Here is a 12,085-nt window from a genome sequence, read left to right as displayed (position 1 = left end):
GCTGTAACATCTTGGGTGTAACAGTCAGAAATTATTTAATTATTTACTAAATACAATTTTGGATTTATTTTTTCATTTATTTGCAGTCTGTACATCTGAAATAAAATTTAATCAGCATCTTTATGCCATAACATACTGGCTTGGGTGTAACAGCAGGAATTATTTAAATATATAATAAATAAAAATCTATTTTTTTTAATTTATTTATTTATTTAGTTAGCTAGTTAGAGTCTGTACATCCGAAGTAAAATTAAACCAGCATCTTAAATATAATTAATTCAAATGTATAATAAATAAAATTTTGGATTTATTTATTTAGACATTTAATTAAATTCAATAAAACGTCATTTGACTAAATTAATTAAACTTAATATCACTTAATTAATGTTAAATTGTAATAATCTCTATTTTTAAATATTTTTTTCACGAATCAGATGTATTATAGCCTTGAATGAAACAGACAATAATTATGTAAAAATGAGTAATGAATAAAACTTCATCAAAAAAACTTATTCATTAATTTATTTGAAATATCGTTATGACACACAATAAACATGTCACACTCTAATATGAGTATTTTTTCATATTCCATGCATCAAATGAATGAATAAATAATAGACAAAGATAAAATAAATTATATTAAAATAATAACATTGTATGTAACGCAATAATAATCAAATAATTTTAATTATTTAAATAAATAATGAAGAAAATCGGATGTATTTATTTCTTTATTTATTTGTTCATGTAGCCTACAGACTTCATTCAAACTTTACAAATAATTTTGCAAAACAATTTAGCAATATGTGTTGTGAGGTTTATAAAATCTAAGAAATTTAAAGTGTACGTTTGAAATATTCCACTATTCACCATTTTTTAAAAAAATATTAAAATTATACACGCACTTTAGTTCATACGGAGATATTGAGCATACAATTATGCATACGAAAAAAGAAAATTAACTACAATATACAAAATAATATAATATATACTGGGTACAATATAAAATTCAGAATAAGAGTACAATCGGGTTAATACGTTGTAAAGCTCACAAACTTTTAAAAATTGTATAAAATATTCCACCGTTGATTGAAAATATAATGACGTCATTGCATTGCATCACAGTTGTTTTTGTTTCTAGCGTATTTCTTCCATAGCCATATCTATCTAAGATTTTAAAAACCTACTATTTGATATAGCAACCAGCTCATAAGTTGTAAATTAATATTCCAGCACGTGATGCGTTGCTTGGTACTTTTCTGAGCTTTCTAAACCATAGTTCTAAACAATGTCTGAAACTTTGTATTATAAGCTCTTCTTGTGTTTGTTTGCCTCTTTATAACGAATCCCTTGTTGTAGTCCTCATTTGTAAGTCTTTGGATAAAAACGTGCGCTAAATGAATAAATGTAAAAATAAACCGCCATGGAGCGCCTGGAGGAATAACGAGCGCAAGCGTTGCTGGCCAGCAGAGAGCGCCGCAGTGTTGCCAACTATTTCCAATGAAAAGTAGCTAAAGCCTGCCCGAAAAGTAGCTAAATGTTGCCAGATGACGTCACACACCAATTTGCATATCAGTGACGTCATCACGTAGTATCTGACAAGCGTAAGCCTGTCATGTCTCTACTCTATGAGGCGCTGTGTATTATATTATATTAAAACATTACATCCAGATGCACAATAAATAGGTTCTTATTAACAAAAACTCAAAACTGCATCTTTATGTAGTATACAAAATAATTAATGTTTTCTCAAATTGACTGGCCATCTCAGCCATCCTTTAAATTCAGGTACAGACTCCCACTCTTTTCTGTATTTCTGGCTGTACAATTTCGATTGAGACATGTTCAGTTAAAAATTAATGAGCAGCTACTAAAGCTAACTAAATTTTAACTGTGGTTACTCTTAATTAATTCACTTAAAAATGTGAAATGTGTGCTACTGCTGTTGCACTCAGCCAACAAATTTTGCTGCTGCAGCTGTGCCTGGCTATTTAGACCTTATGTAGCCCCACCCCCACACTCTACTGAGTAAAGCCTGCAGCCACTGCTCTTTTAATTTGAGTCACTTTTTAAAAATTGCTAAAAGTAGCCAAATGAATGTTAAAAATTGCTAAATTTGTTGCTAGGTGCTTTTTGAAAAAAAAGTTGCTAGGGTAGTATGAAAAGTTGCTAAATCTAGCAACAAAATTGCTAAGTTGGCAACACTGGAGCGCCGCCTCCTCTTCCCTCCCTTTAAGACCTGCAAAGTAGGCAACGTCTTTGCCTGATTCGTTTTGCATAAATGTAAAAGTAATTTACTAGTGTATAAATAAAATTAAAATATATAATGTATGCAGTAAATAGTAGCTCTTATACAAGCCTTAATAAACATAAACATTATTTTTTCCAGGTGACTATTTATTTATTTTTTCAGACGTTCGGGGCGACTAAACGAATGCGTCATAGGACCCAAATTTATGTCGCACATTTCAAATTTCAAAACAAACGAGTCGCGCCTGTCAACAGTGAGAATGGAAGCCGTGGACTGAACGCTGGACTGTCTCGTTTAAACTACTACAAACCAAATACATGTAGCGTATAAAAAATTGTGGTGATATGTGTTTGATTTTCAACACAATAATCACCATAAATCGTTTTTGTATTTCTGTGAATGCGGATCATCTGGCTGCACGGTGAGACGACCGATTAACTAGTTATCTAATCTAGTGAATTAGTTGGATTCAATTACTTTTTGAAGACACAGCAGAGATGGAAGCTCACGGAATGTCATCTGAAGGCTCAAACAGCGCAGTGAAAGCTCCCACCATCGAGGACTTTGCTCTGGTCAAACCTATCAGTCGAGGAGCCTTTGGAAAGGTTTACCTCGCTAGGAAGAAATGCAACGCCAAACTCTATGCAATCAAGGTATAGAGATATTTAGTTCTATTTGGTATATATCATAACATTTATATGGCATAAAAATATAAGGATATTTAAAATAATTATGATTAAATAATAGTTATTTATTATTATATTCGATTGTGTATTATTTATCAAAAGGAAAATGTAACTATCCTAAATGTGCTTTGAATAGGTAAATAAAATGTTTACTAACTAACTTTATTGTTTTAGCTTTTCTTAACTGTTTAACCAACTGAAATTGAAATCAGTAAAAAAAATGATGTTTTTTTTCTGTCAGGTGGTGAAGAAAGCAGACATGGTGGATAAGAACATGACAGATCAGATGAGAGCTGAGAGAGATGCTCTCGCTCTCAGTAAAAGTCCTTTTATTGTGCACCTGTTTTACTCTCTTCAAACAGCAACTAAAGTCTACCTGGTATGTGCAAGGGTGAATCTAGTGAAAACCTGTACAGTTCACATTTCAAAGAGACCTGGGGTGGAAGATATTTGGAATGGAAGGAATGGTTCACCCAAAAATGAAAATTTGCAGAAAATGTACTCGCCTTCAGGCTGTGTAGGTATAGATGAGTTTGATTTGGAGAAATCTATCATTTGCTCACCAGTGGATACTCTGCAGTGAATTGGTGCCTTCAGAATAAGAAACAGCTGAGAAATATCACAATCCACAAGTAAACGTCACGACTCCAGTCCATCAGTTCCATCAGGAGTAGTTCACTTCCAAAACAAAAATGTACAGATAATGTACTCACTCCCTTGTCCTCCAAGATGTTCATGACTTTCTTTCTTCAGTCGTAAGGAAATTATGTTTTTTGACGAAAACATTTAAGGATTTCTCTCCATATAATGGACTTCTATGGTGCCCCCGTGTTTAAACTTTCAAAATGCAGTTTAAATGCAGCTTAAAAGGGCTCTAAATGATCCCAGCCAAGATAAAGGGGTCTTATCTAGCAAAACGTTCGGCTTTTCTCGGCTGTGATCGTTTAGAGCCATTTGAAGCTGCATTTTGGAAGTTCAAACTCGGGGGCACCATAGAAGTCCATTATATGGAGCGAAATCCTGAAATGTTTTCCTCCAAAAACAACATAATTTCCTTACGACTGAAAAAAGAAAGACATGAACATCTTTGATGACAAGGGGGTGAGTACATTATCTGTGCATTTTTGTTCTGAAAGTGAACTACTCCTTTAATGTCTTCAAAATCGTAAATATTGCCAAGCAGGCACTTTTGCATTTGTTTCGAAACTAAATCATCCACTATCTCTTCTTGTCAGTCAGTTCGACTCTCCACACATGAGAAATTAAATCTAATGCAACTGTCGTTCAACACACTGCATTAAGCAGCCACGTTCAGTTTCTAATTGTCTGTTAACTGAACTAAATGATTTCTATTATTATAAAAAATGAAAACAACGATGGGCAAGTGACAAAACTGGTGTTGCGGCTTCACACCAGTATCACCGTCATCACAGTCTATCGTAGCAAGCCTAAATCTACATCTTAGATGTAATTTGTCAGCAAATGTTCATTTCTGGGTGAAAATTACAATGTTGCATGCATGTTGTTTTAATAGGTGATGGAGTATCTGATTGGTGGAGATGTAAAATCACTTCTTCATATTTATGGGTACTTTGATGAGGACATGTCTCTGAAATACATCTCAGAGGTCGCTCTAGCTTTGGATTACCTTCACAGACACAGCATTATTCACAGGTATATTCACAGGAGAATTATGAGTAATTTGTATTCATTTGTTTATCAAACTGACGTCTTTTTTGTCATTTGATTCAGGGACTTAAAACCGGACAACATGCTCATCTCAAATGAGGGTCATATTAAGCTCACCGACTTTGGGCTGTCAAAGGTTAAACTTGACAGGGGTATGTTGTCTATCTGTCTGTCTGTCAGAAAGCTAAAATACTTTCTTTTTACTGTGATATTAACAACTTGTTCTTTTCCCGCCATCCAGAACTAAACATGATGGATATTTTAACCACACCTTCTTTGGTGCAACCTAAGAAAGATTATTTCAGAACACCTGGTCAAGTTCTGTCGCTGATAAGCTCACTTGGTCTTGTGAGTAGATTTGCATAATTTGTTTATTACATAGCTCAACGATAGGGTTTTTCCCCTGCTGTCCCCCTGAAGAATCCGTTGTTCATCTTTTTTAGCATTTCCACCTAGTAAATCCAGCGTTGATTGTGATTAATAATTAGCTGATTGATTATTTAAACCTGTTTTAGTAGCAAATTTGTATCTATAAAAATAAAAATAAAAGTGCGATATGTAACTCAAAGCTAAACACTTTTTGGGATAAACTGTGGCATACAGTATGACACATTTAAAGGAGAAGTTCACTCTCAGAACAAAAATTTACAGATAATTTACTCACCCCTTGTCATCCAAGATGTTCATGTCTTTCTTTCTTCAGTCGTAAAGAAAGTATGTTTTTTGAGGAAAACATTTCAGGATTTCTCTCCATATAGTGGACTTCAGTGGTGCCCCCGAGTTCAAATTTCCAAAATGCAGCTTCAAAGGCCTCTAAACGATCCCAGCCGAGGAAGATGGGTCTTATCTAGCAAACAATCTGTCATTTTCTAAAAAAAAATTACAATTTCTGTACTTTTTAACCTCAAATGCTTCTCTTGTCTAGCTCTGTGTGAACTGTGTATTCCGGTTCAAGACAGTTAGGGTAGGTCGAAAAACTCCCATCTCATTTTCTTTGACTTCAAAATCGTCCTACATCGCTGTTTTACATTTTGTGGCAATTTGATCTACTTTGCATGTTCTAAAAGATGGTAGAACATGCAAAGATGGTAAGTTTTCAACCTACCCTATCTGCCTTGAACCGGAATACACCGAGTTCACTCAGAGCTAGACAAGACAAGCATTTGAGGTTGAAAAGTATATAAATTATAATTTGTTTTAGAAGATAACCGATCGTTTCGCTAGATAAGACCCTTTTTCCTTGGCTGAGATCCTTTAGAGCTCTTTGAAGCTGCATTAAACTGCATTTTGCAAGTTCAAACTCATGGGCACCATAGAAGTCCATTATATGGAGAGAAATCCTGAAATGTTTTCCTCAAAAAACATACTTTCTTTACGACTGAAGAAAGAAAGACATGAACATCTTGGACGACAAGGAGGTGAGTAAATTATCTAAGACATGAACATCTTGGACGACAAGGAGGTGAGTAAATTATCTGTACATTTTTCCTTTAATGCCTTTGTGTATAATTTTTAACTTATTCTAACTGAAGCTTTCAAGACTGTTCAAAGTCAATCTTGCAGTTTGGACCAAAACCCCATGTCAGCTAGCTTACATTACTTCAGCTAGCTAATACTTAAGCTTAGTATCTAGAAAACTAAACTGTCGTTCAGAAGTTTGGCGTCAGTGCATTAAACTAATCAAAAGAGACAGTAAAGACATTTGCAATGTTACAAAGACTCTGTTTCAAATAAATGCTGTACTTTTGAACTTTTTCAAAAGTATCTGAAAAACATATCTTTGTTTCAACAAAAAAGCAGCACAACTGTTTTCAAATTTTGAAACTTTTCTTGAGCAGTGTTGTTTTCGTCAACGATGACGAAATAATTTCGTTGACGCCACTTTTTTTCATGACGATAACGAGACGATGACGAGATAAAAATGGCTCGTTGATGACTAAAACATGACGAGACGTGTGTGAGTTTTCGTTGACGAGACGAGAATAGATGAAAATGTTAGTGGGTGGTCCGTCAGATGTTTAAAATGCATGACATTTCCGCTTATTGTGCATGCCAATTAAAACTTAAAAAGTATCTGACGCTATGGCAAGCCGTTTAAGCATTAAATACTCTTTGCTTTACTAGTATGGCAAGCCGTTTTAGCATTCCATCCTTTTTTGTCTTTTATGTTCTAAAACATTCCTTCATTATTGTAATTATTGGTGAAAATAGTCGATCCGGAAGCTCACATTGTGTTGAACTATAGATCTGCTATTTTCAGAACTTATAAGTGACACTACCCGACAGCAAAATACTTACTGACCTACATTAATTTGTTAAAAGACTACTTTTTTCCCTTTTTTTGACTAAAACTAGACTAAAACCTTTTTGACTTTTCGTCGACTAAAATTGGACTAAAACTATCTCATATAGAAGTGACTAAAATTTGACTAAAACGAAGAAGCATTTTAGTCCAAAAGACTAAGACTAAATCTAAGATGGTTGTCAAAAACAACACTGTTCTTGAGTACGAAATCAGCATATTAGAATGGTTACCGAAGTGACACTTAAATTACTACCTTACTATAATAGTAAGTTTTCAAAATATGTCTTGAGTCTATTACAAAAATGATTAGTATATCACAAAAAAACCCAAAACCAAATCTAATCTAAAAGATATAAAAACAAACAAAAAGATGCAACAAAAGATACACAAACCTGATCAACACATATAAGATGTAGAGAGGTAAAGTCCATTAACTTAGCCCTGCTATATCATTAAATGTACAACATGTTTGAAACATGTCTGCTTGTATAATGTCATATTTTGACTTGAATTGGCAGAATACCCCAGTGACAGAGAGCAAGCGTCACAGCAGCACAGTGTTGGGCAGCCCTATGTCTTGTGGAAAAATCAAGCAGAGGAATAGTTCTCTTTGTTCACCTCTGCTGAAGAGAAGGGCTGATCACCTGAATTCACCAGTATGCACAGCTCGAGCTTTAGGTACGTATCAGAATAATGCATCAAAAGTCTAACGTCTAAAGTCCATTGCTCTAGTAGAAAATGTCAAGCCTAACATGTGATATTTTCTAGGATATAACAGTGTGTTCAGTCCTGGCCTGCTGGCTAGGAGTTTGACGCCAAGGCTGATGAAATCAAGGAAGAGATTTGAGACACTGAGTGTTGGGAGTGCCCACTCATGCCTGTTACCATCCACTACTGATTCTGAAGACTGTGTCAGCCCCATGTGGGAAGATGATCAGGTTTTGTACTGTTTTTCGAAAGGAACGGTTCATACAGAGCATTAAGCAATATTATTTTGTCTACATAAATTCAGGGAAATACTAAAAACCAGTGTTAAGTAGCACAAGTGTGTTTGTATAAATAGTCAAAAATACATTGTATGTGTCAAAATGATCGATTTTTCTTTTAAGCCAAAAATCGTTAGGATATTAAGTGAAGATCGTGTTCCATGAAGATATTTTGTAAACTTACTACCATAAATGTTACATGACTTGATTTTTGATTAGTAGTATGTATTGCTAAGAACTTCATTTGGACAAATTAGAAGGCAATTTTCTCAGTACTTAGATTTTTTGCACCCGCAGATTCCAGATTTTCAAACAGTGGTATCGGCAAATATTGTCCTATCCTAACAAATCATATATCAATGAACAGCTTGATGTCAGATGATGTATGAATATCAATTTCAAAAAATGTACCCTTATGACTGGTTTTGTTGTCCATATCAAAAAAAAAATATTTTTTTGAATGTTACTTTATGTAATAAAAGAAACTAACTTGACAATGTCATGCAATTCTAGAATTTACGAGATGGCGAGAACCTTCCTCAGTTAAACAGAAGAGAAGTGGCCAATAGAATGTCAAGAAACATTCCCTTGACACCTGTGGAAAGGAGGAAGATGTATCCCGCACGAGCTCAAGATCACAACACTGTTTTGACTCCGCTCAATAACCAAGTGGACAATAGCAGAAATGTTAAACCAGATATTTCTGCAAAGAGGCTTCAATTCAGTGCGCCTGACCTCTGTGCTACTCCAGTGGGTAAGGCTGATCCCCATCAGTCAGTTGGGAATGGTCTAATGAAACCAGAGCAGCCAACAGAGTCCAAATCCTCAGTAAAGAGAGCTTTTGAAGAAGTAGAAACAAGCCCAGAACAGGCTGAGATCCATTGCAAGAAAAACGACGCAGTGTACAAGAGATCTTTCCACATTCCTGAGGACAACTCAAGGGCCCACACAGGCTTGACAGGAATTTTCTCAATTGTAGGGCTTGAGGATGTTAAAAGTGCACCGATATGTCAACAGTTGGGCCCAAAGCAATCTAGTCCCATAGCTGTGGCTAAAAATCTCTTCTGTGATATTGAAGATCAAGGTGAGGAGGTGGCTTTGCTTAAAGCAGAGGCCAACTCGAACTCCCCTACCTCACCCGTTGATGACAGAAATATCAGAAGAAGCCTTAGTTTAGATTCGGACTGCTCTGCCCATGAGATGTCAGTTGTTGCTAACACACCACAAAAATCAACGGACTTAAAACAAGAGCCTTTGTCGTCCTCTTTTGAGGAGCTGGATGAAAACGAGATTTCCATAGTCACACCGGTGGCCCAGCCTGCACTGGCTACACCAAAGCATAGCAGTGCAAAGCAGAATAGGTGCAAATCTGAGCAGTCTTTTCTTGACCATCCTCATGGTTTTTCTGACAGTATGGTCAAGTCACCTGGCTTCCTCAAACCCAGGAACGTAGTTGCATTTAGGAGCTACTGCAGCTCTATAAACCGTTCTTGTACGTCCCATCTGAGCATGGCTTCTTTGGATGCTATGGAGATGTCTGCCTCAGCCTCCTTCCACAATGCCCAGTCTGCAGTGACTCCAGTTCAGAAGAAAAGGCCCAGTCTGAGCAGCTCGGTTTACCAGGTGAGGAGCCTCTTGAAATCCTTTGGAACTTAGACGAATCTGGAGATTTTAAATTGGGATTGGAAATGAAAGGAAATGTTTTGTTTTTCTTTCCTAGACTCCACAGCAGATGGTTGTGTCTCACACTCCCTATAGGACACCAAAAAGCGTTCGTAGAGGTCCAGAACGTGTAGAAGGGGCTCCTATCCTGGGAACTCCTGATTATTTGGCACCGGAACTTTTATTAGGCAAACCTCATGGTAAGAGATTGAGTGATCAGTATGTAGAAATGTATATTAACCTTTACTTCTAGGTATGTGCCTCAAATATTAGGTAATGATTACCTAATATCAACCTTTACAGGTTTTGCTAATGTATGGCTGAGAGAGCAGGGTATAATGCACATGGAACTCAATATAATTATACAACACAACATGTGACCCTGGACCACAAAACTAGTCACAAGTAGCACTATTTTTGTTGCAATAGCCAACAATACATTGTATGGGTCAAAATGATCAATTTCTTCTTATTATTTAGTAAATTTCCTACCGTAAATATATCAAAACTTATTTTTTAATTAGTAATATGCATTGCTAAGAATTTCATTTGGACAACTTTAAAGGTGATTTTCTCAATATTTAGATTGTTTTTGCACCCTCAGATACAAGTTTTTCAAATTGTTGTATCACGGCCTAATATTGTCTTATCCTAACAAACCATACATCAATGGAAAGCTTATTTAGTAAAATTAGCCTTATGGCTGGTTTTGTGGTCCAGGGTGACATGTGGAATGCATTTGTGATGTACAGTTTTTATTTAAAAATTCTCACATTAGCAAAGTGGACAGTTATCAGAGCAATTATCTTGCTTTAAAAATTGACAATATTAATCAGTCTAAAAATTGAATAAAAATTGATAATATTAATTAGTCTAACATTAGTATTATAGAATTTTTTTTAAACAAGTATATAGTTAAAGATACCTACTATAAAATGGTACCAAATTTTGCCCTTTGCTTTTATTAACAGATATTATGTTTTAGTTTCAGGGTCTGTACGCTGTGGTAAGTATGCTAAAAAGTATTCAGTTAGATTTCAAGCAATGGAGATGCTGGTGCATGTGTGGCAGCTTTACCGCATTAAGGCCCCGATATGCTCACATTGTTCTTCGCTTGGGGGCAAAAAGAAGTTTGAAATAGCTAAGCAGTAGTATGCTGTTACTGCATATCCTGACGCCACCCTCGATATCAAAATAAACACACAACAAAAATGATAGTGGTGAGAAAACAGCAGTTAAGAAGCATCTGATCGTAGTGATGCAATTTAGCACTCCAGTCCAGTCATGTCACATTTACAGTCAGAAGTTTACATACACCTTGCAGAATCTGCAAAATGTTAATTATTTACCAATTTTAAATTCAACTATTATTTTCTCTTGTGGAATATATGTGAAATGTCTTATTCAGGTCGGTACTAAAAAAAACATGCATTTTGTATGACCCCTCTTATTTTGGTAAAATTAACATTTTGAAGATTCTTCATGGTGTATGTAAACTTTTGACTTTAACTGTATTTATATAGAACTTCATACAATATATTGATTTAAAGGAAGCAGCTCTACAGTATTTAACATTCAATATTGTTAGTCTTGCTTTCAATTAGAATTACACTTCAAAGAAGGCAAAATCACATAGGGCAACCTACCTATTACAAAATGGCCATTGGCCAAGGGTAGTTTGTGTTTAGCAGTCAGAACCACCTTTTACAGAAAGCAAGATGCTTTGAACTCTTAAAACAAATGCCAAACAAACTGTTCTGGTCTGATTTTGTTAGAAATTGCCACGCTAGTTCTTCAGTTTTTGTATATCGGGGCCTTTAGTTAAGGACATGGCTGACTAATTCCATTGTGGGTTGCAGCTTTTGTGATTGGCGGCACCCTTCATCACCCTTAATGCTTCAGTAATGCTGTCTGATTTCTGCTGGGATGTTATGATGGTTCTTGGGAATTCTGGGCCATTCTAATGAAATTCTGTGAAATGTATTTTGTTATCCCACTTTATAGATTCAAGTAAAAGTCATCAGTGGCTTAACATTAACTTTGTGGTGATGTCAGCTTCTGACTAAATTGATGGTAAATTGGTAGAGTTTGATACAGGACTACCTGATGGTAGACTGGAAGGCTGTGGGAGTGTTTGGGAACATTTTGCATTATGTTTGACACAAACACTTAACATATACAAAGACGAACGCTTACCCTTTTAAAGTATACTACATTTTGCAGTGTGTCAAATTCTAGTTTGGCACTATTTCTCTGTTGAGAGTATGTAGTATGTAGTATGTTTAAAAGGTTACGTGCTCATCTGTACAATTACAAGTGTTCATGTAAAAGCAAGTATTCTTTCTGGTTAGCAATTTAAAACAAGTTCATGTCCTGTGGGCCTAAGGTACTTTAAGTAGTGCAGCTTGTTGAGAATAGGTGTGCTATTACTTTTCTAATCAAACAGACAATTAACATACAATAAAACTAGTGAAAAAATCCTATAAACTTCCATTTAAGATGGGGA

The 12,085-nt window shown here is 35.4% G+C and overlaps 1 protein-coding gene across 1 annotated transcript; it reads left to right on the top strand.

Moving 5' to 3' along the window:
• The first annotated feature begins 2,510 nt into the window (after positions 1-2,510).
• LOC141300012 (serine/threonine-protein kinase greatwall-like) lies at positions 2,511-11,473 on the top strand. The gene is made up of 10 exons (XM_073830311.1): positions 2,511-2,904; positions 3,179-3,316; positions 4,472-4,611; positions 4,690-4,778; positions 4,868-4,974; positions 7,450-7,609; positions 7,700-7,869; positions 8,431-9,540; positions 9,638-9,779; positions 11,439-11,473. The coding sequence occupies exons 1-10, from the start codon at positions 2,749-2,751 to the stop codon at positions 11,471-11,473; spliced, it is 2,247 nt and encodes a 748-aa protein (XP_073686412.1). The 5' UTR covers positions 2,511-2,748.
• Positions 11,474-12,085: the final 612 nt, after the last annotated feature.

The sequence above is a fragment of the Garra rufa genome, chromosome 24, assembly GCF_049309525.1.
Source record: "Garra rufa chromosome 24, GarRuf1.0, whole genome shotgun sequence".
NCBI classification, from domain to species: domain Eukaryota; kingdom Metazoa; phylum Chordata; class Actinopteri; order Cypriniformes; family Cyprinidae; genus Garra; species Garra rufa.
Note: the sequence above shows the minus strand (reverse complement) of the source record. Positions and strands in the feature narration are given on the sequence as shown.